Source organism: Colossoma macropomum, unplaced genomic scaffold, assembly GCF_904425465.1.
Source record: "Colossoma macropomum unplaced genomic scaffold, Colossoma_macropomum, whole genome shotgun sequence".
NCBI classification, from domain to species: Eukaryota; Metazoa; Chordata; class Actinopteri; order Characiformes; family Serrasalmidae; genus Colossoma; species Colossoma macropomum.
This window is the reverse complement of record NW_023494804.1, coordinates 6,575,623-6,601,472: the sequence shown is the minus strand read 5'-3', so window position 1 is coordinate 6,601,472 and position 25,850 is coordinate 6,575,623. Positions and strand designations below refer to the sequence as shown.

The following is a 25,850-nucleotide window of genomic DNA, read 5'->3' as shown; positions in this document are numbered from 1 at the left end:
GAATTATGACAGATTTTGTTACAAAAAATTACAAAAATGCTACGGAAAGTGGACCTTAAGGAAAAAAATACAAGAGAAATTTAAGATGTATAACGTATAAAATGAGAGGTGGTAAAGGTCAATAGAGACAGTGCTTAAGTGAAAGTATGGCTACTGTGTCAAACTCTTACTCAATTAAAGGTGAACATATGGAGTCAAAAACATGAGTGAAAGAAAAAAGTAGATACATTTAAAAATACTTATGCAATGTATGCAAAAGACGCATGCAAAAGTTTGGGCACTCATGGTCAAATTATGCTTTGTTGCTTTTCTAAGTGAATAAAAGTGAACACACTGCTGCACATTGTAATGCACAACTACTGTTTATTTGCTGAATTTAGAATATTGGAAACTAAAAAAAATCATAAACTGTGGCCTGTGCAGAAGTTGGTACATACCCAGTACATTTTTTCTAAAATGTTAAATGAATAGAAACTGTGTATTAAAATTAACAGAACAAATGCCATATTGGCTTTGGTTTCCTGTATTTTCACATAGAAAATCAACAAATCATGTCATTTGACCGGAGGTGCTTAAACTTTTACACACAAGTGTGTATAAAAGCAATAAGTAAGTGTATTAACAGACAATATGTTCAATATGGTCTGATTATGTTCAGATGTTTTCTTTTAATAAATAAATAAATAAATAAATAGGTTGGAATTCTGATAGGAAAAACAAAAATAATCCGTAATTAATATTAACAATAATTATTAATAATTATTACAGATTGTTATCTTTAATCTGAATACTTTAAAGGTCTAAATTTTAAAAATCCTGTATGTTTTTTTCTTTTGGAAACACAAAGGTATTTAATTTCAATAACATTTGAATAAAGTGTAGATCTTCCAGAATAACACTAAACTACAGTAATGAAGTACAGTAACTTCCACCACTGTAGAAATGTGTTGGCTGGTACATAAGCATCAACCTTTTCTGACTGATAGTAGCTGTAGTGCTGCCTACAGCGCTGTTGGTAATATATTGCTGTCTGCATCATGTGTGGGCAGGCAATCACTGGCCTAATTGATACTGCCACCTGCTGGACACATGGGATGTAGAATGTTGTTCTTTGGTGGAGTGTTTCCCAGTCCACCTGCACTGCACAGGTCTGAGCTGGGTGAATTATAGGGCTGTAAAACAACTCTGCTTTTACCTTGTAATCTAAAGCATGAGCACACAGGAATAAAATATGCAAATGTTTTATATGAACTATCTGCACTTAGTAATAATGGCAGGATCGCTACTTCTAGGCCTAATCTAAAAGCATGACTCACTTCTGTTTTTTTCTGTATGGAGGCCTGCATTTGCCTATTTATTGCAGATAGGCTGCTTTCAAATAGTATCACATATCTGCCTACTCATTATATGTGGTCAGGCTGTTCTCCATCAGTAGCTCAACTTATGGTCAATTTTGAAAAAAAGGTTGTGAACTTGTCGCCTGTGTGACAGACGTTCAATTGAGGATTAAAAGGAGGATTATTAAGAGCTATGGGTGTGAAAGTATGCACTAGTCTTTTAAAGGCTCATTTCCAAAAAATGAATGTTGAGGTGATCTACAGCTCAATTTTATTCTTTACCAGTGGTCATATTTTCACACCAGTCATCAGCGTCGACCTCTGGGCCGCTAGGTTCACTGTAAGACTGGGCGATACCACTGATTTCCTTTTCAATCCAATATCAAGTAATAATAATCCTAATACCGATATTGATTCTTCTTAATATAAAAAGAGGAAATCTTTGTGATTTCTGCAGTGAAATGTGTGAATTCTTATGACTTTGAATGACTTTTATGTTGTTATCCATTTCAGGCATCAAAACAAATTCAATATTTTAGAAAATGCTGATTTAAATGAATACTAAAAAAAAAAGAAACTTGGTGTTTAGATGTTTGTATGAGGATCAATTCTCATAAGTAAACTTTAGGATAGGATATACTGGTATGGATCGGCTCATCCCTACCTCACTGAGACTGTGAATTGTGGGAGGTCCTGCAGCTCAAATGGATCAATAAATGTTCATACGTCTACAGTGACCTGTTTTAAAGAACAGTCTATTCATTTCAGTTCAGATATTATAATATTCTGTAGGCCTATAGGTGCACTTAGTGCAGCACATGTTCATTTTAAACCTAATGAGCCAATCTAACTAACTAACTAAATAAATAAATAAATAAGTAATCATGTCTAGGGGGACTTTCAAGCTATGGACATGAAAGTATAAAAAACACTAATCATTTCTATATTAGTGCCCAGATGATCTCTAGCTGATGTTAATTCCAAACTCACAATCGTTTGTTTACATTAGCTATGAGTAAACATGATTCAGCTGTTTCCATGCCTACGAGGATCAGGAAGTGTGTAGTACTGCTGTGAATGTACACACTAGTTGACCAAATCATATGTAAAAAAAAAAAATCCTCAAAAAAATATCGCCATCAGACAGATGATTAGATTTGACTAATATATCAAAGTGATATCTCGTGATGTATTCATTGCTCTCTGGAAGAGCAGAATGTTTAGACGGCGCTCGGTTACTATGCTAGAATATCTGCATTTCATTCATTTTACTGCATTTGTAACCTTCAGAAATAAATATTACATTTCTCTGTTGGGCTAATCCAGTTTGATTTCTACATAAATGTTTATGTATCGACACTTAATACAATTGTCAGCCAGAAATAGCAAATCAGCCCTGAATTTACAAACTGGTCCATCCCTAAATGTGACTAAATAAACTTCATTTGCATCTAGGAGTGCTGATTGATGCGAAATCTATATACAAAAATTGTTTTTCTTTAAATGTTCATGTAATGTTCAATATTCAACTTGTTTGCACTGTGAACTTGTTTCCACAAGATTCTCCCACATTATAGCCTGCCTGGGAGAATAGGTGTGTTTGATTCAACTACTTCCATCAATGTGAAGGTTATAAAGAGCCACGAGTGTGAAAGAATGTAAAATAACCAATATTTCGTTTGACAGAAATATGACTGTAAAGTTAATCTCCAATCCTTTTTATTCCTTATTCATTACTGTCGATCTTTTCATTAGTAATACACAAATTTAACTCAACAATTTCAATGAACAAGAGGGTTAGGAAGGAACGTGCACTCAAATATTTATTCATGATATATAAGTACATGTAATTCACCAATTTCCATGCCAAGGAGGATTAGGAAGAACTACTGATGTGAAAGAGGAAGGGCTATAAAGAGCTGTGGTGTAAAGGTGGGCAAAACAATCAACTAAAGCTCTTCTTTTGCAAAGAAATATAAATGTTAACATTGATCTCCAGCTTGTTTTCATTCCTTATTCAAAATTGTTTATGTTTACATAAATAATGAATTAATGTAATTCAACAATTTCCATCCCTGAGAGGAGACGGAAGAACTATTGGTGTGAAAGTGCCAATTGGGTGGCAAAATTATGTAATATAAATTTTCAAGTTTTTAAGAAATATAAATGTAAAGGTAAATATTCCACTTATTTCCTTTTGTGAACCTGTTTCCACTATATTCCTTATTCATGATTTTCTAAACCGCTTATCCTCCTGGGTCGCGGGAGGTGCTGGAGCCTATCCCAGCAGACAATGAGCGGAAATCTTTACATTAACAATAGATAAACATAATTCTATTCCAAGCCAAGAAGGATTAGAGCACATTTGTTGGCAAACTGATTTACTATCACTGATGTAAAGGTTGAATTAAAAGTTAAAGAGTGAACAGATTTGGATTTTTTACTGGTATTTTTTTACCCAAACTGAAGCAGCTTAAGATGTACGGTCTTAAAAAAGAGTGTTCTTTAAGGGTTCTTCAGTAAAGACAATTGTTCTATATAGAACTATGAACACTCAAAAAACCATTTGCATGCTTAAATGGTTCTTTTCAAAGTGAAATCGTTCTTTAGATTGATGGAGAATGTGTTGTATACGGTTCCATACAGCCCTAAAAAGCGTTTTCTATTGTTACCAGCTTGACACTGTAACAATAGCTGAACCCCTTTTGGTGCTATATAGAACCATTTACAACACATTCTCCATCAATCTGAAGAATGCTTCTACCATGCAAGGAACCATTTAAGCATGCAAAAGGTTCTTTGAGTGTTCATGGTTCTATATACAGAACCATTGTCTTTACTAAAAAAAACCCATAGATAACCATCTTTTTTAAGTGTTTACATCTACACCTGCTTCAATCAGTGAATCCATTGCTTCAGTAAAAAATTGCAAAAAAAAACAAAAAAAAACAAATCTGTTCACTCTTCGAGTTATAATCCAACCATTTACATAAGCAGGAGGATGATAAAGAGGTGTGGGTGTGAAGGTGTGAAAAATTATCAGCTAAAACAGCTTCTTTTGGAAAGTAATATAAATGTAAAGGTTGATCTCCAGCTCGTTTTCATTCCTTATTCACGACTGTTTATGTTTACATAAATAATGAATAAATGTAATATAGTTACATATACAACACATTCTCCATCAATCTGAAGAACACTTTTACCATGCAGGGAACCATTTAAGCACCCAAATGGTTCTTTGAGTGTTCATGGTTCTATACAGAACCACTGTCTTTACTAAAGAACCATGTTTTTTAAGTGTGTACAGTATTTACAGCTGCTTCAATCAGTGAATCCACTACTTGAGTAAAGAAATACCAAAAAACCCAAATCTGTTCTCTCTTCCGAGTTTTAATCCAACCATTTACATAAGCAGGAGGATGATAAAGAGCTGAGGGTGTGAAGGTGTGAAAAATAACCAGCTAAAAGGTCTTTTTTCGGAAATAAACATGAATGTAAACGCGGCTCGCCGGCTCGCCGTTTGTTTACATTACTGATTAGCGCCGCAAAGACCTCTGGGCCACTAGGCTCATTTCGGCGCTGTGGATTGTGGGGAGTCATTGGTCCTCCACCCGTCCATCGTAGAAATGGCTGCCTCGGCGGCAGCGGCGGCTTCTTCCCCCGCGTTGTGCCCCAGCTTCGCCGTCATCTGCTCCTTTTTAGAGCGCTACGGGGCCCTGCTGGATCTACCGGAGCTTACGTTTCCCCAGCTGGAGCGATATCTGGAGGAAACGGCCACAGGTTCGAGTTTTTCGCGGCAGAAGAGCTGCGATGTGGGAGGGAAAGCTCCCTACACCTCCATCGCCTTTCTGAGTGCTGGTGCTGTTGTGTTATTGTGTGCTTCGGGACGCCTCGGCTCGACACGAACGCTCCTCTGCTGCCTTTCTGAGGCATTTTAACCGCTAAAACCTGTAGTTTTCGACGCTTGCTAACTTTCCTTTTTGCTTCCAGACGTCGTCTGTTTGCACACGGGTCGTGCTTTGTGTGACGGCGAGGGTTTATTATCGTGGCTGGCTTTCTGAGTTGGAAGTCAGCTTCTCGTTCGAATTCTCCCGTTCCACCTTAAATGGTGCAGCAGTTACGGTCTGGAGCCTCAGGCGCGTGAATGCAGCTGCTGCACCGTTTAAGGTGGAACGGGAAAATCCGAACGAGAAGCCGAGTTCAGCCTCGTAGCTAGGTTAACTAACTAGCTACTTAAAATCGCTCTTCGCCAGAAAAAGAAAAAAAGCCAGGCTTCTGCTAGACTCGTCTGAGACGTACGGGAGGCTGGCCGTCGCTTTAAGCCAGGGAACGTCGTCGTTTGTGGCAAAAACGGAGCTTCACGTCCCCCCCAAAAAATAAACCCCGCACAGCTTATTTTCAGTTGAATAATAATTTGGCAGTGGAGTGGGTCGCTAACGGCGCCGCGCATGCGCAGTGCGTGTAAACTTTCCTGCTGGAGCGCTTTTGTAGCTCCGCGGCTAAGCGGCTAGTGCTGTGAGCCCTGTCAGAAAATGTCGTTAATTGTGTCTTTTCTGACGTTTTAATCACTGCGGTTTGGTTAAATTATATCAGGAGAAGTCTTTTCCACTCGCAGGGCTTGCAGAGGCTTCCTATGTCTCCGCCAAAGAGCCGCTTAGCTGAGCAACTTCATGTTCCCTCGTGTTATAAACACTGAACTAGTTGGCTTAGGGCTGCTCGGTTATGGCAGAAATCATAATCGCGATTATTTTGGTCAGAAATGAGATCACGGTTATTTAACGTGGTTACTCGTTGGCTTTGGAAACGTCAGGCATTTGTAGAACTTAAAAAAAATGTCTTAAAGTTCAAGGAAATCCACTGTTAAAAATAATTCATCTGAAAAACAAGGGAAAAAATTTGTAAATGTAAAAAATAATGATATATGAACATGTATGCATTTAAATATATAAAAATATTAAATAAAGATCAACTATGCTGTAGTGCACTTCCACAACCTAATGAAAACAATATTATTATTATTATTATTATTATTATTGTTATTATTAGTAGGAGTAGTAATATACTGTTAAATATATTAATTAAAATAGTCAACGTTTTTGTTCAACTATGTTCAGCATATTCCAGTCAGTTACTCAGACTAAGGAAGTTAAAGGCTGGCCTGGCTGAGTATTGAAATTCAATACTTTTTCACTACAGTGCTATGAATTATGTCGTTCGATACTAAAAAGGAAAGGGGTGTGCTGAATACATAACACAAGACAAAACTAGTGCGTCCTTGCAAACCAGAATGAAGCATATTAATCGTTTTCTCTCAATTATCTTATTCTCATAATCGTTGAGAGCCAAAGTCGTGATTGAAAACAAAACTCGCTTAATCGCCCAGCCAGAGCTAATGAGCTGATCTGTCTATCATCAGCAGAAAATGCTGGATATTTGGAGGGAAAGAGAATGAATCAGATCCAATCCTGTAACAGATCTAGCCTGGAATAGCACACATTCGCAGTGTGTGATGTCATGCTTTCTGTTCGTTCCTGTGGGCTGGTAGTGTTTGAGTAGTTTGAGCATGATGGTCTACTTTTAGATGCGTACCTTAAAGAGTACTTAAAGGGGAATTCGACTGATTTTTCAAGATTTCTGCATAATTGGATGGTTAAGACATAAACAAAGTCATTCAGAGTGTTTTGATGTGATATGCTAGGTTGTAGAGAGTCTTACTGAGTCAGAATTGTTCACAGTGGGGGTGAAGGGAACCAGACGTCTGAAGAGGTTAATGGCTCTAAAAGCTCCATCACAGAAAGTTATTACATGAAATGGTTACAAATACACTGCCTGTTGTCTGAGACGTTAGTTTACGATTTACTGTTCAGGATTTACTATTGTCGACATTATACAGAAAAACTCAGAAGAAACACGTAGGTTCGGTGGTTGTTTTTGTATTGTAAATAAAAAAGCTCTGTTTACCTCTGGTACAGTGCCACTGTAAAGAAATTTGAGATGGTATGTTTCTCTACAGTAAATCTTTTCACATCAAACCACTTTGAATAATTTTGTTTACATCTCAACGATTGAATTTGTAAAAAGGAAAAAAATGTAGTTCCACTTCATGCTTCAGTTTAAAAACTGCTCATTTAAAGCTCAGTAGGTCTAAGAGAAGAAATGTCAGGCCGGTATCAGTATCAGCCAATACTTAAGGTCGAAATGTCTGTATCGTAAAGCCTCTACTGTCTTTTCCCAGTTGTTACATGTTTAAAATAGCATTACTGAGGACTGTTTATCATTATTCATCCTGTATATTCTTGCATCCCTTTTCCATTGCAGTTCCTAAGCTGCTGGTAGATCTCCATGTGAAGTTATTGAGGAAAATAGGCAAGTCTGTTTCTGCAGAGAGATGGGAGAAGTATCTTGTAAAGGTAAGCTGTCTTATAATGATAGTTTGATATTTTTATATTCTTCTGAATAAATGTTTAGATAAGAGTCCTTCAGATCTGGACCTTTAATGCGGTTTCCATCCTGTATTTTTGTAACCACTGGTAGATAAGCGAACTGTTAATGTAACTGATTGGCCACCTAGTGTAATATGAAATCCAGGACTGGAAACTAGATTCAAAATCAATGATGTTGCATTGGTAATCTGCTTATTTGAAAGTCGCTTTATCCCATTCAGTTTTATTTCTTGTATGCACAACAGAGGTTAGACTTCATGACGTGAAACGGATTATAGTATCCATAGTGATCACTTTTTCTTTGTGTTATTAACAGATATGTCAGGAGTTCAACACCACATGGGCATGGGAGCTGGAGAAGAAGGGCTATCGGGAGATGACGGTGGAGTGCAAGACAGGAATTCTCAAGGTGAATTGAAGCTCAGTTATTGCAGAGTGCCAGGATGGTAGGATGGCAGTAACTTACCCCAACAATACCTGTTTGTCTGCACTGTATATTAAGGGTGGGCAATATAGCAAAAATGTAAGATGTGAAAACTTGAAGACAGCAATGTCACCGATCCGATAACCAGCAGGGTTCAACATTAACTTTTTCCCCAACTTGCCCAGTGACAGAGATGAGGAGACACAATACACAATACAATTAACGTTTGGATCTGCGCAGGACGTGGGATCTGTATTCAGTGCATCTTTACATTTGAAAATAAAATGGGAATTTTACTTCGGCCAAAAAATGAGTGTGTACTGCATAAAAATCTGAATGCTATGAAGCAAACATAAGCTTTCCGGTTAAGATCTCATCCAAGCTGAGTGGCACGAATGGCTTGAATCTTGTGGTGCTGGAAACTCTGGTGTCACACGATAGCGTACGTCACATAGCCTAACCTTAACCTGAACTTGTATGCAAACGTTTGAACACTCCCGTTCAAGTAATATTTTGTTGATTGTGAAACTAGATTAATGCACCCTCCACAGGGAACGCACTTAAATATGGAAGGTTTCTGAAAATTTGAGTGCCCTGAGTTCAACATATTGGGAGAAAAAAATCTTTTTGCGCAGGCCATATTTTATTTAATTAATTAATTTTCTTATACGGTGAAGAAGCTTCTTCTCTGTAGAGGATGCGTTAAATTTTTACTTAGAAAACCAAAATATAATATTCATGAATATGCACTAGCTTCATATTTTGTTGTAGTGAGCAATATTGTAGAAAACTTCACTTTGTGAGGCCTTTATTTAGCCAACTAATCCGGCTGCAGTAATGCTAATTTCATATATTGTCACTAAGGAAAGGGAAATCTCCAGGTTTACATGAGTCAGGCAGTAATCAGATTTCTGCTTTGCAGCTGGCCTATAAACTTACAGAAAAAGACGCGTCGCAAACAAAACATAAAACTCAAACTTCATGCTGCGGCTTTTTTAAACATCGAGTCACTTTACCTGAAAATATTCATTCTTTGTTTCGTCCAGCATGTAATTGGTTTCAGTGTCGCTCCGAAAGTGTTTTGCTGCGTCTCGCTTGCTTATTTCCGGTACCGCCATCTGTTTTCCTACATGTGCAGACTGAGAAATGTGAAAGAAATCAGAGCAAGAGTTTACAGCACTGAGATATCTGATTACTGAACTAAATTCCAGCTCTTTTTTTTATCAGATTTCTTAATCAGATTTCTAGACCTTACTCCGATCTAAGAAATCAGAGTATGCTGTTTGAATGATCATTTGAATAATCTGATAACTCCAGAAATGTGGTTATGATCAGATTATTGAGTGCAAGTAAATGCACTCACGGTCTACAGAATCAGATGGATCCTATATTTCATTGTACATCATCCATTACAGCTTTGCAGCCTGTATTATCATTCCATGCATTTTAGTGTACTAAAAACAGATGAGCTGTAGATAAGCTGTAACAATATTTCTTTTTATTCATCCAGTATTTATGCGAATGCCAGTTTGATGACAATGTCAAGTTCAAGACAGCCATCAATGAAGAAGACCCGGATAAAATGCGCCTGCAGCCCATCGGCAGAGACAAAGATGGCCTCATGTATTGGTTCCAGCTCGACCAAGATCACAACGTGAGAGTGTATGTGGAGGAGCAGGATGATCTAGATGGTTCCTCCTGGAAATGCATTGTTAGGTAAGTGTGACTTTGCACTGAACAAATAATGTTCATGTTTACAGCTTTTTTTTCTCTGAAAGTTTTCAATATTTCAGGCAATTTTGGAAAAATAATATGCAGGAAAACTATGCTTAGTGTTGGTGCATTGAACATAACTGAGTAAAAAAATGGAAATTTCTGTTTGGTTCCTTAAATCTATAACAGGGGTGGAAATGAGCCCATAATGTGAATTTTAAACTATAATCTCTTGTTTGTTTATGCAGAAATCGAGATGATTTGGCTCAGATCCTTGGACTGCTGAAGACTCAGATTGATCCTGCGCTGTTAGTCAAGAAAGATCAGGAGGAAGGGTCATCTAGTAACAGCCCAAGCCCAGAGGATGAAGAGAACAAGAAGAAAGATGATGATGGTATTGTATACTAAAGCTAGGACTTACTGTACTGTCTGTTATGAATCATGTTGCATGCTGTAGTTTGGAGAGTGCAGCTGTTGGGGGACTTGGGGGGCCTCGGCCTTTCCTCTTGCAAGCCAATAGGTGTGTAATTTTTTAATGGTTTAGCTAAAATAAAGGCCAATTTGTGGTCATCGTCATTATAGCTATGTCTCTGGGCCTTAATGCTTGCTAGCCAGCTCCCCAAACTGTAATGAGGCCCCCCTTATAATGAAATTCGAGATATGCTACTGGTTTGAATTGCTTAAACATGATCTGACTGCATATATTTTTATATTTGCCTAAGAAAGATGGGGGAGTTTCAGCTTGTATAGATAATTATACTGTTGTCTTTAAGGAGACGTCAAGAAACAAAACGATCTGGATGAAGATAAATCAAAAGATGCATCTTCTGTCTCTACCAAAACTGAAAAGGACGGCATATTGTCCAAAGTGGATAATTTGAAGCAAGAAACAACAGAGGGAAATGACACGTTGAAAGATAACAAAGATGTGAAAGAAGAGGTCAACAGTCAACCTGACAAGCCACCGGGAGCTGATGGAACCATTATCCAAGCAATCAAAGAGGAGCCCGTAGGGGAAGGCGAAGTACGCAAAAGCTCATCTGACTCAGCACCAGAAACCTGTGGTCCACCGTCTTCGGAGCAAACAGAGGAGTTGCAGAAGAAGTCTTCAGATGAAGTACAGAGAGCAATTAAAAATGACCAACAAGCTAAAATCCCTTTGAAAAAAAGGGAGATGAAGCTGAGTGAGGATTTTGAAACCAATTGTGGAAGCAGTGGCAGCAGCATCATTGTCCGTAATCCAGCTGTTACTACAGTGAAAGAAAAGCAGGCAGCAAGTGAGGAAAATGGGGTACATGCTGATGAGCTGAATGGGGATGTCTCATCTGCTATAGTTGTGAAGAGTAAAACACAGAAAAGCCAAGAGATGCAAAAAGAAACTCTGCAGACTCTTTCTGAAGATCAAGAAGCAGATACCAAAGTCAAAAATCAGCCTTCGGACACAAGAAAAACTGAGGAACAAGACAACGACAAAGAAAAGCAACAGGGAGAAGAGTCTAAGAAGACAGATGAGACCCAAAGTAGTGTAGAAGAATCCATGGAAGTGGACAAACCTGAGGAATCTAGTTCACACAAGGAAACTACAGTCGTGAAACAGGGCCAAGAAACATCACCAAAGCAAGAAGCAACTTCTAAGTCAACTGAAAATTCGTCAGAGCCTGAAGAGGTGCAGTTGTCAACAGATATGGAAAAGACTGATAAGTCATCTAGTATAGATGTTGCAGCGGAGACCTCAGACCCTCCCGCCAAGATACAACCTGAGGAATCTAGTGCCATGGAGACCACAGACCAATCTGAACTGGAAAAGAAGAAGCCAGTCATGTTAAGTGAGAGCGTATCATGTTCAAAAGAAAAAACAGACACTAAAGACCAAGAAATGACAGATCTGTCGGACCACACAAGTGAAACAAATGCTGTAGTGTTGAAAGAAAAAGCTTCTGAAGAGGTGGTTAAATCACCTGCTCCTAAGGAGACTGAGGCATCGACTTCTTTGGAGAAGTCCCAGGCGTCTACAAAACAGGCGGACTCAACTCATGAAGAGAATGAAAAATCTGTTGTCAGAAATGAGACGGAGAAAAAGCTCGCCGTCGAAGAGAGAAGTGAGCCGTCTGCCTGTGAGGAAACCAAAACAGACCATAAGTCTGTTGACGGCACTGGAGGAGACTGTGCTTCAGTGGAGGAGGGCAAAGAGTCTAGATCAGACTCTCCTAAACAGACTGAGAAACAGCAGCTTCCTGAAAAGAATGAACTCCCGGCTGTTAAGGAAAAGGAAAAATCTGGTGGTTTAACAGAGGAGAAAAATGCATTCCCTGAAGATACAGACGTTTCCAAAGAGAAGGAGAAACCACCTTCGCCGAAAGAAAAATCCACATCTGAATCCTCTGAAAAGACAATGGTTAGTGCTGAGACAAATGAATCCACAATCAGTAAACCTTTGGAATCAGACCTTGATGGGATAACTGTCCCATCAGAAACTGATAAAGCCTCCAAAGAAAGTGGTTCAACAGCTACTGGGAAAGAATCAGCAGCACAAGATGACCAGAAAGAGGCTGCCTCACCTAAAGAATCCCAAATGGAGATCCATAAAGAAGAAGAAAATAAGACTGAGGATATGGAAGTTACCTCAGAGGACGCCAAGGTTAATGAAGTATCCCCAGCTAGTGAGGAGGGAGCGGAACAAAAGACAGGAAAAGATCCTTCATCTGATGCCGCTTCAGTGGAGTGTGATGCTGGACCTCAAACAGAGGCTTCTGAGAAGCAGGATGCTGATGGAGTCAAGCCTACAGAGGAAAGCAAAGCTTCTACAGATGAACCGAAACCAGACAGTGGTCTAGTAAAGGAAAAGAAAGAAAAGGGCAGACAGAGAGGAGCTTCTAAAGAGACGAAAATCACTAGAGAAGCTTCCAAAGCGAAAAAGACGGAGCAGAATCAAGAAGAGGAGAAGAATGAGGTGAAGGCGAATAAGGAAGATCAAGAGGATGGCAGTGTCCCGCAGGAAGGATTACGTCTGAAAATCAAGGTCCCGGCTCACAGGCGGAAGGCAGAGCTGCAGCGAGAAGAGGGCAAGGGAGACTCTGAGTCGGAAACCGGTGAGGGAAGGTGCCTGAGGAGGTCGCCGAGGATCTGCAGACCCACGGCCAAAATAGTGGAGATCCAGGACCGAAAAGTGGAGAAGAAACAGGGCACACCCTCGACGGAGAAGGACAAGGATGAAAACGGAGAGAAAGAGGAGGAGGAAAATATTGTACAGAAGAAACCGAGGGAGAGGAAGGTCGACCCAGAGGCTCAAACGAAACCAAAGGTACGTCTGTTTTTGTTGCTCTGTTTATAGAAGTGTTGTGATGTCTGATGAGATGACATCAGATGATAAGTCGGTCTCTAACACAGGGTTCCTGTGGATCCTTAAAAAGTCTTATAAAGTAGATATGAAAATCTTAAGGTCCTAAAATGTCTAAATGTCTGATTTTTACTACTAGAGGTTTTAAACTTGGTGGAATTTTTAAAGGATCAGGTTTGAAGGAAAATAAACCCCATCCAGCTCCAACCCTTTGTTTTTGTTTCACGTTTCGTTTCTGCACTCTGTTTACTCCACTGTCACAGAGGTGCCTCAAATGGACGTTATGGCTATGTTTACATTACAAGCCTCATTGCTCAAATCCGATTTTTTGCTCAAATCTGATCTCTCTGCCATGATGGTTCCCACTTGTTTAGGTAAGTGACACAAATCTGTCATTAATGTGAACGAACCAGCGTTCTGAAATGAGCCACATGCGCACATCCTACTCAGTAATGTCACGTGACTGAATCACGTGAGTCATGTGCATCATCAGCAAACAAACTAACGAGCAGAACGAGCTTCGCTGAGAAGATAATTAACTCTGTTCAGCTCTCAGCTAAATTATTAGAGACGAAGGTGAAAAAGGTGAGGTGTTGCTTTTCCACCGTTTACAGGCTTTAACTGCTGTTCAGCGCTGCTGCCATGGTAACGCTGAATGATGGTGCACATGCAGTGGAGAAAAAGCACATGAATTCCGATCTGAGCGTCACATTAAGGTCGCATGGCCACAAATCGGATACGTATCCGATCTAGGACCACATATGAAAGTGGTTTAGGTCGGATTTGAAAAGATCAGATTTGCATGTCCACACAGCCCTGAAAACATCAGATCTGAGTCACATTAGAGCAAAAAATCAGATTTGTGCCACTTCAGCCTGGTAACGTAAGCATAGCCTGTCCCACAACCTGCAGCAGTAAGAAGCATTTTCAGAAGGTAACAAAAAGGTCTAAATGTCTATAGTCTACCTAAACATCAGCGCGTATGATAAGTGTGTGACTATTATGCCTAGAGTCGTGCCACCAAAACCATATACAAAATGCGCTCCTGCCACTGCTGCTTTTTTCTTGCAAGTCATGACTGGTTAAAACCCTAACTGTTGTAGAAATGTTCTGCTTTACTGCCCACAACATGCTTCTTCTGGTTTTGAAACGGCGCATTCAAAACCAAAGGAGCAGCTACTGTGATAAAATCAGATACAATAATCTGAAATCGTACTGAATCCATGACTTAAATGCTTATTTCTCGTAAGTCCTTTACAAAAAAGACAGTAGAAATATATGTATTCAACATGTACCACAGTGCGCATATCAGGGATTTTACCGCACATTAACGCAACGGGTAACTGCATCATCATGGGAGGCCAATAAAACTGGATCATGCTAAACAGTAAGCCATAAAGTAAACCAGCCGTCAGCTGTTCTGATGAAGATATAAAGGACGGCTAAACTGACATTCAAACGCACTGAGAAGACGGATCATGCAGCTTCAAAGCATATTTCAACAGCCAGTTGATTTAAATAAAACATTAGTTAAAATGATTAACATTAAAATGTGAGTACATGCCGTATTGGAGTCTGTATGTGCTGTTGTGCAGTTCAAATTGTATTATTTTTGCCATGTTCAAGTCTTAAAGTAATAAAAAGCACTGACTTGATGCTTCAGGTTTACCTCAGATTTAAAATACTTTGGTGCTGAGATGTAGCTCTGGGGATTGGGATGTGGTTGTGGTCCGTGGAGGAAGACACCGACTGCAAAGCATAAATAACACAGTTTATTTATTTACAATGATTGCACTCATCGATTACAAATACCCACAGTTTTTCATTTATAAGACTATTCAGGCATGTCAGCTGGGCACCAATATTAATAACTTGCGTCTTTAGAGCAGTGGTTGTTAAGCTGGTCCTCAAAGACCCCAAGATGGTCCACGTTTTTGATCAGTCTCAGTGTAATGCAAGGTAGTTTGAAGCAAAAATGTGGACCATTTGAAGGTCCCTGAGGACTGGTTTCAGAACCACTGCTTTGAGGAAAGCTACTTTGCTGTTGTTTAAGCGAGTGATGTGTTTTTTATAGATATAAAAAAATAAGTCATTTCTGTTGGTTTATTCATCATGAAATTTACACACAATGTAAAGGGTAACAGGCACTTTCCAGTTATCTCAAAAACTAAAAAATGACAAATGGAGATATGAGGTTTTGTTCCGACAGCAGCATGTATGTATACATGTTTGTGTGTGTATGTGTGTGTGTGTGTGTATGTGTATATATATATATATATATATATATATACACACACACACACACATATACACATACATGCTGCTGTCGGAACAAAGGGGGCTAACAAAGTATGCAGAGAAACAGATGGACTACAGTCTGTAATTGTAGAACTACAAATTGCACCTATATAGTAAGTGGAGCTGATAAAATGGACAAGGAGGTGGTCATAATGTTATGTTATAATAATGTTGTGTGTGTATATATATATATATATATATATATATATATATATATATATTATATATATATATATATAACAAAAGCAAGTGTGTCTAATGTGTGTAAACAAATCAGATGGTTTGACCTGCTGTCTGCTGCACTGCCATTTATTATATAGCTCAGCTCAAGGCTGATGATTTAGATGTGTTTCTGAGCCTCTTGACTCCAGTAGATCACACTGCAGCTGGTCAGAAGGTCTTGTTTAGAAGTGTGAAAACCACAGCCATTTTTATGCGCTGTGGCTGAGGAAAAGAAGTGAATCAAATTGTTTATGACTGACAGGAGAAACTTGGTCTGGTTGGTTTTGTGATTATATAGTCTACCTGCAACTAACACCATCATTACTGTCAAAAGGGGTTAAACATGTTGAAAACGAAGACGCAGATAACTTTTTACTACAGTGACACCTGAAATGATCAGAATACACTTCTCTAATATACTGCCATTTCTTTTGTTTCTGTGTTTGAGTAAGGTTGTAAGGTTTAAGCTTGGCCAGTGACCATGAGGTTTGCAGAAAATGAGAGTGCAAAAATGAAATGCTTTGACGCCAAAGTATAACGTATGAGGAAACACTGCTAGAGTGGTAGAGATGCCACTGCTTTCCTTCCGATACTGATACCTAATCCTAAAGCATCTGCTAATACCAAGTACTGATATTGATACTAACTCTAACCTAACTACTTCATAGGTGTCAGTGGGGAAATATATACATGTTGATTTTCTAAGTAAAAAATAAGAACACATCCTCTAAAAAGAACACTTCTAAACAGTTCCAAAAAAAGTTGTTCGACGTAACTTATTAAAAAAAAATGTGGCCTGTGCAAAAGTTATGGCATTTTTACATTTTGTTTTATTTTTTCCGATATGTTTAACTCTGCAAGTAAGTAGAAATTGTGCACTAAAATTTGCAGCAAAAAGCCATAAGTAAGCGTGTTCCCTGAGAAAATGCCAGAGAAACATGTAATTTGACTGAGGATGTTCAAACTTTTGCACACAACTGATTGTTACCGTTTTGTTTTTTGTTACATACTGACCAGACACTTCCTTAAAACCACCTCCTTGTTTCTACATTCATTGTCCCTTTTATCAGCTCCACTTGCCATATAGGAGCACTACTGTAGTTCTACAGTTACAGACTGTAGTCCATCTGTTTCTCTGCATACTTTGTTACCCTGTTCTTCAGCGGTCAGGAGCCCCATAGACCCCCACAGAGCAGGTACTATTTGGGTGGTGGATCATTCTCAGCACTGCAGTAACACTGACATGGTGGTGGTGTGTTAGTGTGTGTTGTGCTGGTACAAGTGGATCAGACACAGAAGTGCTGCTGGAGTTTTAAGCACTCTGTCCACTCTATTAGACACTCCTACCTTGTCAGTCCACCTTGTAGATGTCAGAGATGATAGCTCATCTGCTGCTGCATGGTTTGTGTTGGTCATCCTCTAGACCTTCATCAGTGGTCACAGGACGCTGCCCACAGGACGCTGCCCACAGGATGCTGTTGGCTGGATATTTTTGGTTGGTGGACTATTCTCAGTCCAGCAGCAACACTGAGGTGTTTAAAAACTCCAGCAGCTCTGCTGTGTCTGATCCACTCAGACTAGCGCAACACACACTAACACACCACCACCACGTCAGTGTCACTGCAGTGCTGAGAATGATCCACCCCCCTAAATAAAACCTGCTCTGTGGTGGTCCTGTGGGGGTCCCGATCATTAAACAACAGGGTAACAAAGGGTGTGCAGAGAAACAGATGGACTACAGTCTGTAACCATAGAACTACAAAGTGCTCCTATATGGTTAGGGGAGCTGATAAAATGGCCAGAAAGTGTAGAAACAAGAAAGTGGTTTTGATGAAGTCAGATATAAGACATTGATTAATATGTGCGTGAGCCGTACCCTCGTGCTTATGTCAAGTGTCGGACGCTGCTCGAGTTCAGCAAATATTAGTCATTCTCTATTACTGATACTGTATTTAACTGCCAGTGTTGCTGATGGTACTGATACGGTATCTGTTTCGGTGAACACTGTAGAATAAGATGATGTTCTTGTTAAATCTGGAATTTGTCATTTTCAATCTGAAACAGGGGAGACGCCGAAGGCGGACACGTTGGTCCAGCACCCGAACGCGGCGTAAAAAGAAAGGCTCGGAGAATGACGACGATGAGAGTTCAAGTGAGGAAGAGGAGACTGAGGAAGATGACAGTGATGAGGATTATAAGGTGGAGAAAACCAGGAAGAGGAGGAGGAACTGCAATAGAGCGAGGAACAGCTCTGATTCGTCTACCTCGTGTTCAGATGAAGACCTTCCAAACGATGACCCCTGCAAACACTGTGGCCTGCCCAACCATCCTGAGCTGGTATGTGTTGAATGTATTTGTGCTTTGGAAATTTCACATAGACTCTTATACTGTCAAGCAGCTAATCTTAACTGTCCATTTGTCCCTGTCAGATTCTACTGTGTGACTCGTGTGACAGTGGCTATCATACGGCTTGTCTCCGGCCTCCTCTTATGATCATCCCAGATGGCGAATGGTTCTGCCCACCTTGCCAGCATGTATGTAATACATTAGATTTGTCCCATTGTTGAAATGAAATGTCTGTGCTTTGGGAGTTGTGACTAAATATGATGGTCTTCTTTCAGAAACTGCTTTGTGACAAGCTGGAAGAGCAGCTACAGAGTCTAGATGCAGCACTTAAAAAGAAGGAACGTGCTGAGCGAAGGTAACGTGCATCTACTTATGGAAAAAACAACTGAAATGAAAATAATTTGAGAAAAAAAATCAGACGTGGTTGTGATATAGTCATATTTGCTTTACATCTCTTGCATCTACATTGCTGAGATGTTTTCTGAAGTGATTTTAACTTATAGTAATTTTTCTTTTGTTCCTCAGGAAAGAGCGTCTGGTTTATGTCGGGATCAGCGTTGAAAATATAATCACGCCTTCTGTAAGCATGAATATTTCACTGCAGGTTTGGACATAATTTATAGATATCACACTAACAAAAATATCCTGAAATAATCAAAGCAACTTTTAATAAAAGGTTGAGGTGGAAGAAGAAAAAGAGGAGGTGGAGGTGGTGACGAAAGAGAAGAAGGAAGTCAAGAAAATCAAGAGCTGGGGCAGAAGATCAACAAGAGCGAAGAAATATATAAGCTACAGGTATGTCTTTAGCTGTTGTTTGGTTAAAGGCGAATTCCAGTTTTTCTGATTTTTCTAAATTTCTGCATATTTAAATGGTTGAGAAACAGTCATTCAGAGTGGTTTGGTGTGAAATGCTCTGATCTAGAGAAACTTGCAGAGGCAGAATTACAGTTTACAGTGGTGGTGATAGGAACCAGACGTCTGAAGAGTTTTATAGCTCTAAAAGCTCCCTCACAGAAAGTTGTTACATGGAATGGTTATGAAAACACTGAGATATTATTTTTATGATAGGTTGGGAAGACTTTAACATAATTAATGGCAGAGGGACACATGCAGGGCATTGTGATCCAAAATAGTTCCCAAAGAAAACTTATTTTTCAGATTTATGACTTATTTTACAGTCACCAACAGAAGTCAGCTGAGAAGACATGTGTAGGTTCACTGGTGGTTTTGGATAGTAAATAAAATTGCTTTATTTGTGTTGTAGTCATTGTGACCCCTGGTTCCTATCAGCACCACTGTAAAGAACACAGAGCCAAAGAGTTTCTTTATAGTGAGCTGTTTTACATCAAACCACTCTGAATGTTTTAACGATGCAGTTATGCAGAAATATAGAAACATTGGTGAAATTCCCCTTTAAGGCCCACTTACTCTAGAGTTCACAAGCAGAAACTCATGAGCAAAATTCCATTCAGTTTTAATAGAATTTGCCGCAATGAGCGATTACACGATGCAGACTACAGGGCGAATAATCAGCCAGCTTGCTAAGTGTGATGTTAGCTCCTTGGCTAACCGCAGCTGCACCCCACTACCTTCAGTCATGCTGGTTATCTATATGTTTTTGCTGCAGATCATTTTGCGACACTATGCTTTTGTGCTGTCATGCCCGGCCTCAGTCACGTCTCTTTCGCTCAGTGATGTGAACGACAAATTTCTAGTGTGGTTGCGGCTTTCTTTGCTTCTTTTGTGCTGGAAATCAATTCATGCCTTTTTTTTTTGCCCATTTGTGTTTGTTAGGTTTGATGAGTTTGATGAAGCTATCGATGAAGCAATTGAAGAGGATATCAAAGAAGCTGAAGGAGGAGGTAAAAGTGTTTTGATATTTTCCTGTTCTGACATGAAGTTTAGTTTTTGTTGTACAGTCGTTTGCAGAAGTTTGAATTACATGTTGATTACATGTTTTGTTGAATTTGCTGAGATTAACATGTTGGAAAAGAAAATATAAACTGTCATAACTTTTGCAAGGACCACATTTTGTTTTATTTTTTCCCCTGACATGTTAAGTTCAACAAATAAACAGTAATTGTGCATGAAAATGTGCCGAAGTGTGTTCTCTGTGGAGGACGTGTTCACTGATTTTTACTTAGGAAATCAACAAAACATGTCATTCGACCAGTGGTGCCAAAACTTTTGCATACGACTGTATTGGATAGCGCTGACTTTAGGGCTAACAGGTTAATAGTGTGAAATTGGGGGTGGTGGTAGATAAAAGATGAGTGAAAATTTGGTCGTCTGCCTGTAGGAGCGGGACGAGGAAAGGACATGGCCAATATTACAGGCCACCGAGGGAAGGACATATCCACCATCTTACAGGAAGAGGGAAAAGAGAATGGGCGGCCCCAGCGGCCCAGCGCAGGTCAGCGGAGGAAAAAACGGCGGCGCCTTAATGATCTAGACAGTGACAGCACTGTGGACGAAGAAGAGAGCGAGGAAGAGTTCCGCCTAAGTGACAGGTACAGTGGGCAGTGATAGACTTAGGCCCAATCCCATTTCATCCCTCGCCCCTACCACTTAGCCCTTAGCCCTCTGTTTTGTACGTCTAGTGTTAGGGTGTCCCAATTTTTGTTGAGATAAAGGGGGAGGGTGAAGTGTTAGGGCTACATGGCCCTTTAAACGGAGGTTTTCCAGAGACTCCAAAAGGAGTGTTATGGGGAAAAAAGAGAAAAACCGGCAAGATGGCTGAGCAAGAGACCAAAGAAACCCACAAATGTGAGAATTTTCTCTGCTAAAAATTCGTTTCAATGTATTATGGTCGTTTTCTTTGTAACAAGCATAAAAAAATCACGAAGTATGCTAATGCCTCGGTAGCTAGCTAGCTAACTTTCCCGCTCCACCTTAAGTAGTCTAGCAGTGTTGACGCCTGAAGCGCCAGAATGTAACTGCTGCAACATTTAAGGTGGAACCGGAAAATTTGAACAAGAATAGCTGACTTCAGCTTCGTATCACCGAAAAATTAGGGGTGGGCGATAATAAATAATTGCCCCCCTCTTTCAAGGCATATGTTACCGTATATATGTAACTAAAGCCCAGCAGTGAGGAGCTGAACTTTACCCTCCTCTGCTATCACTGAAGTTGGGCCGGGTCGCCTACAGAGCAGCGCTAGTAGCTGTTAATGAAGCAATGTATTTTATTTGAGAGTCCCATTACGTAGGGCAAGATTTCAACCACTACCCTTTGTAACTACGTTCCAAGGGGTTAGGGTGACACTCGAAAAAAGGGGTAGGGGTAAAAAGAAGAAATGGGATTGGGCCTTATTCACCGGAATGAGTGGTCATTAGTGTACTACTCTACTCACAGTGCTTGTTTTACAAGTGAAATCTTTCTTCTGAATGTTACCTTGCAGTAGTGAGGAGGAGGAGTTTGTAGCATCCGATAACGAGGCGGAGAGTGAGGCCGAGGCCCAGTCCTTAGACGACAGCGATTTCGGCAGTGATGGCTGCGGCCCGGCCAGACGCTTTTCGTCCCGGCGGACGGCTGTGCGGCGGCGGAACACGCGGCCTCGCAGGCGACACAGGCCCAAAGGTTACTCCGACGATGAAGAGCTCGAGTCTGATGAAGAGGAGGAGGAGTCAGAAATTGGTAAAAGGCCCCTTTGGACCTTTTTGAAAAGAACAAGACAATATGAAACGTTTTTGTACCTTCGGATTTGCCATATGCTTTATGTATCCAAACAAGTAGTAACTTTGCATTAATAATGTGAAATAGTTGCTTATTAAGATGTATTTTAGTCATTTGATGTCGTTCTCCATTGAAGAGAAACTTAGTGTGTCAGAATTGTTCACAGTGGTGATGATAGGAACCAGACGTCTATATAATTTAACACCTTTGAAAGCTCCTCACAGAAGGTTAACATACAGAAAGGTGCAATAAATTGTACAATGTAAACATTGTTTTACTATAGTTCTGAGAAGGTTTTACCAAAAACATTTAAATATATGCACAATGGAGGGGTATATGCAGGCAAAATAGTCCCCAAAGAAAACTTTTTTTCATTTTTACCACAATTTTACAGTTATTGAGATGGTAAATAATAATAAAATGGCCATAATTACATTGTTAATATAGTATAAACTGTTTGCTTGTAGTTTTATTTGTGGTAATATTTTGTGTGTTTGTGTAGCGACCGAGGGGTCCAGTGAATTCAGTGACAGTGATCTGGACATGCGCAGACGCCGCTCCCACCGGAGCCGGAAAAAGCAGGTCAACTACCGAGAAACATCTGACTCAGAAGGCTCCCAGGCAAGCACCAACAAGGACAAGAAGAAGAGCCACAGGCGTTTGTCCAGCTCCGAGAGCGATGGTCAGATTCACCTTCTTTTTGCCTTTCGAAACCTCAACTTACAAATAAACATCAAAATGGTTCATTGTCATGCATTTTTTTTTTAACTCTAATTACCACAATGTGCCCATGTTTCTCATTACTATTTCATTCTGTTTTTTTCCCTAATTAGAAAAAACAAAAGCATTTGCATTACTTTTCTCTGCTGAGTCCCTAATGTTTTCCTTTGGAATAGAACAAAAAGAACAAAGTGTGGCGCAAGTAAAAAACCTCACAGCTGTGGTAATGAGAGAATAATTATAAAATTGTAATAATTAGCTTTAAAATACAATCTGATGACGATATACACGTTCTAAAAAGGAATTAAACAATCTTTTATCTTAAAATTTTAAAATTTCTGGTAATAAGAATGTGGTTGTTTTGAATTGGAAAATGTTACCAAAAACCAATTTAAAATGAATCAAAAAAAGAAAATATTACATTTAAGTCATTTTCTTTTTTTTTCATTTTGGGTCTCAGTATTTGTCTTGTTCGTGAAAACGAGCACCATTCTCGGTTGTGGTTGGTTTCAGTTTCTGTTTATATTAAAAAATACTAACTTTTTGTGTTGTCGTTCTGCAGCAACTTTCCAGTCTGCGGATTCTGAAGAGGAAGACCGGAGAAGTAAGAAGCGGAAGGCCGACTCATCGGAAGAGGAGTCCCGCAAACGGCGCCAGCGTCTGTCCCTCAAGCGCAGGAGGGAGTCTGAGGACGACGACGATTCGGACGAGTCGGAGGAAGACCGGCCCATACGCAAGCGGGTGAACCGCATCGATTCCGACGACACTGAGGATGAAGAGGAGGAGGAGGAGGAGAAGAAGAAGAAGATTACGGAGAAGGAGTCTGAGGACGTCCTGGAAAAGGGGGTTAGCTCTCTTGACTACAGCTTGGTGGAGCTTCCTCCCACCAATGGACAGAGCCCTATGAAAGGCCTGGAGGGGTTGATCCCGCGGCCCGCTGTGGGCGTGGGCAACCCCGCTCTCGCCAGCCTGAAAAACAGCAGTGCGCCGCTTCCCGGGGCCATGGCTGCCAACGGCCTGGTTCCCCAGGAGATGGCGCCACAGGACGAAGACGAGGATGACCTTTTGGGGGTCACAGACCTTGTAGACTATGTCTGCAACAGTGAACAGTTGTAAGACACGACGTATGTTTTCCTTTTTGTTTTTACGGTTTTTCAAAGTTGTCTGTCTCATCCAGCACTCCTTTGCGTTTTTCTTCTTTTTCACGCTTATTGTATTTTGTTTTCGGTCATTGCCATGTTACATACAGTATCGTTTGGACATTTGGGCCGACACGGTTCTCAGTGTTCTGTGTGCCAGCAGGAAGAACTGAAGATAATTCTGGGGATGGAGCAGGATGTTTACCCTTCAGCTTGAGATGGTCCATTTGACTGTGTGAAGGTCATCAGCTTGGCAGAGGCTGGTGGGAACCAGCTTTGCACGAGTTGGTCCCCAGCAGGAGAACAGCACCTGAACACAAGATGTAAATAAATTCACCGAACGAGGGTGTAGTCGGTTGGGGCATCATTAAGCGACTCCCCAAGATGTTTTTATTTTTTAATCTTTGCGAGTGAAATATATGACACCAAGCCTCTGGCAAAACGTAGAAACAACCTCCCCACCTCTCTTTTACACTAATCATGTAGCCATTCCCTTTTCAGCAAATCGGAAACCTCATGAGTCATTGTGGAATATTTTCATTATTTGTTGAATTAGAAGATACGTGATTGTTCACTTTTATTTTCGCTGGGAAATCGGAGAAAATGAGGACGGTGGCAACGGCATAGAGGGTCGGAAATGCATTCCAGCCAAGGTCTGGACATCGTTACCTGCTGGTCTAAACATGTATTATTATTGTTGTTATTGTTATTGTTATTATTATTATTATTATTATTATTATTTTTTATTTTATTTTTTTTCCCCCCAGTGAATCAGTTTTGTAGTAATGCTCTAAATGAGACCCCCCCCCTTCAGTTCTTCCCCCAGTTGGTGTGGGATATGCTCTTAAATGTCTTTAACACTGATTGGTTTGAAACTGCTAGTTGCATTTAGTTGAAGACCACGTCTGTATTCTAATGAGAACATAAGCTTGGTTTTGTTAAACTATTTATTCTTGAAATTGTAATTTTTTAACTAATTGCAGCTCCAATCATTCACATACTTCCTTCACAGGAGCCACGGGTTGGAATTCCAGAGTAGTACATGTGGGAAGGTACACGGATGTTGCTACCAAATGGGTCTTGTGTAGAAATAGCCACCTTTTAAGTAATACTCCCTTAATGAAAGTGCAAAAATTATCATTTTTCCATGCTTTTTTTTTTAAATAATAGCTTGATACAGTATGTAAACATTGTCAATTTTTTTCCCCAGTCTATATGATCCATATGAGGAAATTGATGAATGTTGTTTTTGTGATGTCACAAAAACGAAGCATTTGCATAACATCCTCCTATTCAGCCTACAGCAGCTCAGCCCCGCCCAAGCTGAAGTTGTAAGGAGTGTTTCAGCCCGCACTGCTTTGTTAATGAGGCACAACAGAGGGCAGCCAATCAGAACAGACGTTTTTACATTATTTGCATATATCAGTCTTAAAGGCGCCTGTTTTAAGTCTAAGGGATCATGTGAGGATGAATTTTGACTTTTTTTGGTACCACTCAAAAAAAAAGGTAAAAAATGCAAGAGAAATGTAGGATATGGGCCCTTTAAACCCGTTTTATAATGCACCATGCTATTTTATAGCCTGCTTTTGACCCTTTTCCCTCCCTAGATGTCAAAACTGCATGTTTTGACTGCATTTTAGTCGAACCGATGTCCAAAATCAAACACTATTACCGCGGCAGCTCGTGAGTGCATCAAAGGCCAAATTGAAAAGGTGTCATTTGTGATGTTATTGTATGTGATCATGTATATGTGTAAAACTTAGTTCAGCATTTATTTGTTTAGGATGAACACGTCACATACTAGTGTTTTTCTTTTTATTTTTATTGTTGTAGTTTATCCGAAGGATAGTGGAGGTTTGTCCCTGTGTCGGGGGGAAACTTTGTGTCACATATATTATCTGTGGATTTCAAACAAGTCATTTCATCTCAATTTAATATGAATATTTAATAAAAGGGATTTTTCACTTGTTTTCTTCACAAGACCCATGATGCTATCAATTTTTCTATTTTTCCTGCATTATATATTAACATTATAACCTGTTTTGTTTTTCTTTAATACACAGACTATTTTCCTTTCATATCTGAGCAATATTTTTCTTGTTAGCAGAATATACGGATGTCCACCAGTCCTACTGTTATGATCCTTTGCCAGTTGTTTGGAGGAAGGAATTTCCCCTTGCTGTGGTATTAAACATG

At 39.8% G+C, this 25,850-nt stretch overlaps 1 protein-coding gene across 3 annotated transcripts; it reads left to right on the top strand.

Annotated features, from left to right (window-relative positions):
- Positions 1-4,948: 4,948 nt before the first annotated feature.
- Positions 4,949-25,624, top strand: rsf1b.1 (remodeling and spacing factor 1b, tandem duplicate 1). Of its 3 annotated transcripts, none has more exons than XM_036594739.1 (16): positions 4,949-5,117; positions 7,656-7,747; positions 8,097-8,189; positions 9,715-9,920; positions 10,166-10,311; positions 10,694-13,218; positions 17,839-18,111; positions 18,204-18,308; positions 18,396-18,475; positions 18,646-18,700; positions 18,797-18,915; positions 19,915-19,982; positions 20,420-20,630; positions 21,521-21,756; positions 22,298-22,477; positions 23,078-25,624. In XM_036594739.1, the coding sequence occupies exons 1-16, from the start codon at positions 4,964-4,966 to the stop codon at positions 23,629-23,631; spliced, it is 5,097 nt and encodes a 1,698-aa protein (XP_036450632.1). In that variant the 5' UTR covers positions 4,949-4,963; the 3' UTR covers positions 23,632-25,624. The 3 variants fall into 3 exon arrangements, with proteins under 3 accessions (XP_036450632.1, XP_036450631.1, XP_036450630.1); XM_036594738.1 differs by having other exon boundaries at positions 10,691-13,218; positions 21,524-21,756; XM_036594737.1 differs by having other exon boundaries at positions 10,691-13,218.
- The last annotated feature ends 226 nt before the right edge of the window (positions 25,625-25,850 follow it).

What these genes read in the sequence shown, in the direction of transcription:
- rsf1b.1 (XM_036594737.1), top strand. Translation starts at nt 4,964, where the DNA reads ATGGCTGCCTCGGCGGCAGCGGCGGCTTCTTCCCCCGCGTTGTGCCCC. An exon ending in AGGCTCAAACGAAACCAAAG is followed by an intron (nt 13,219 to 17,838) that starts GTACGTCTGTTT and finishes AATCTGAAACAG; the next exon opens with GGGAGACGCCGAAGGCGGAC. An exon ending in GGAGGAGGAGTCAGAAATTG is followed by an intron (nt 21,757 to 22,297) that starts GTAAAAGGCCCC and finishes GTGTTTGTGTAG; the next exon opens with CGACCGAGGGGTCCAGTGAA.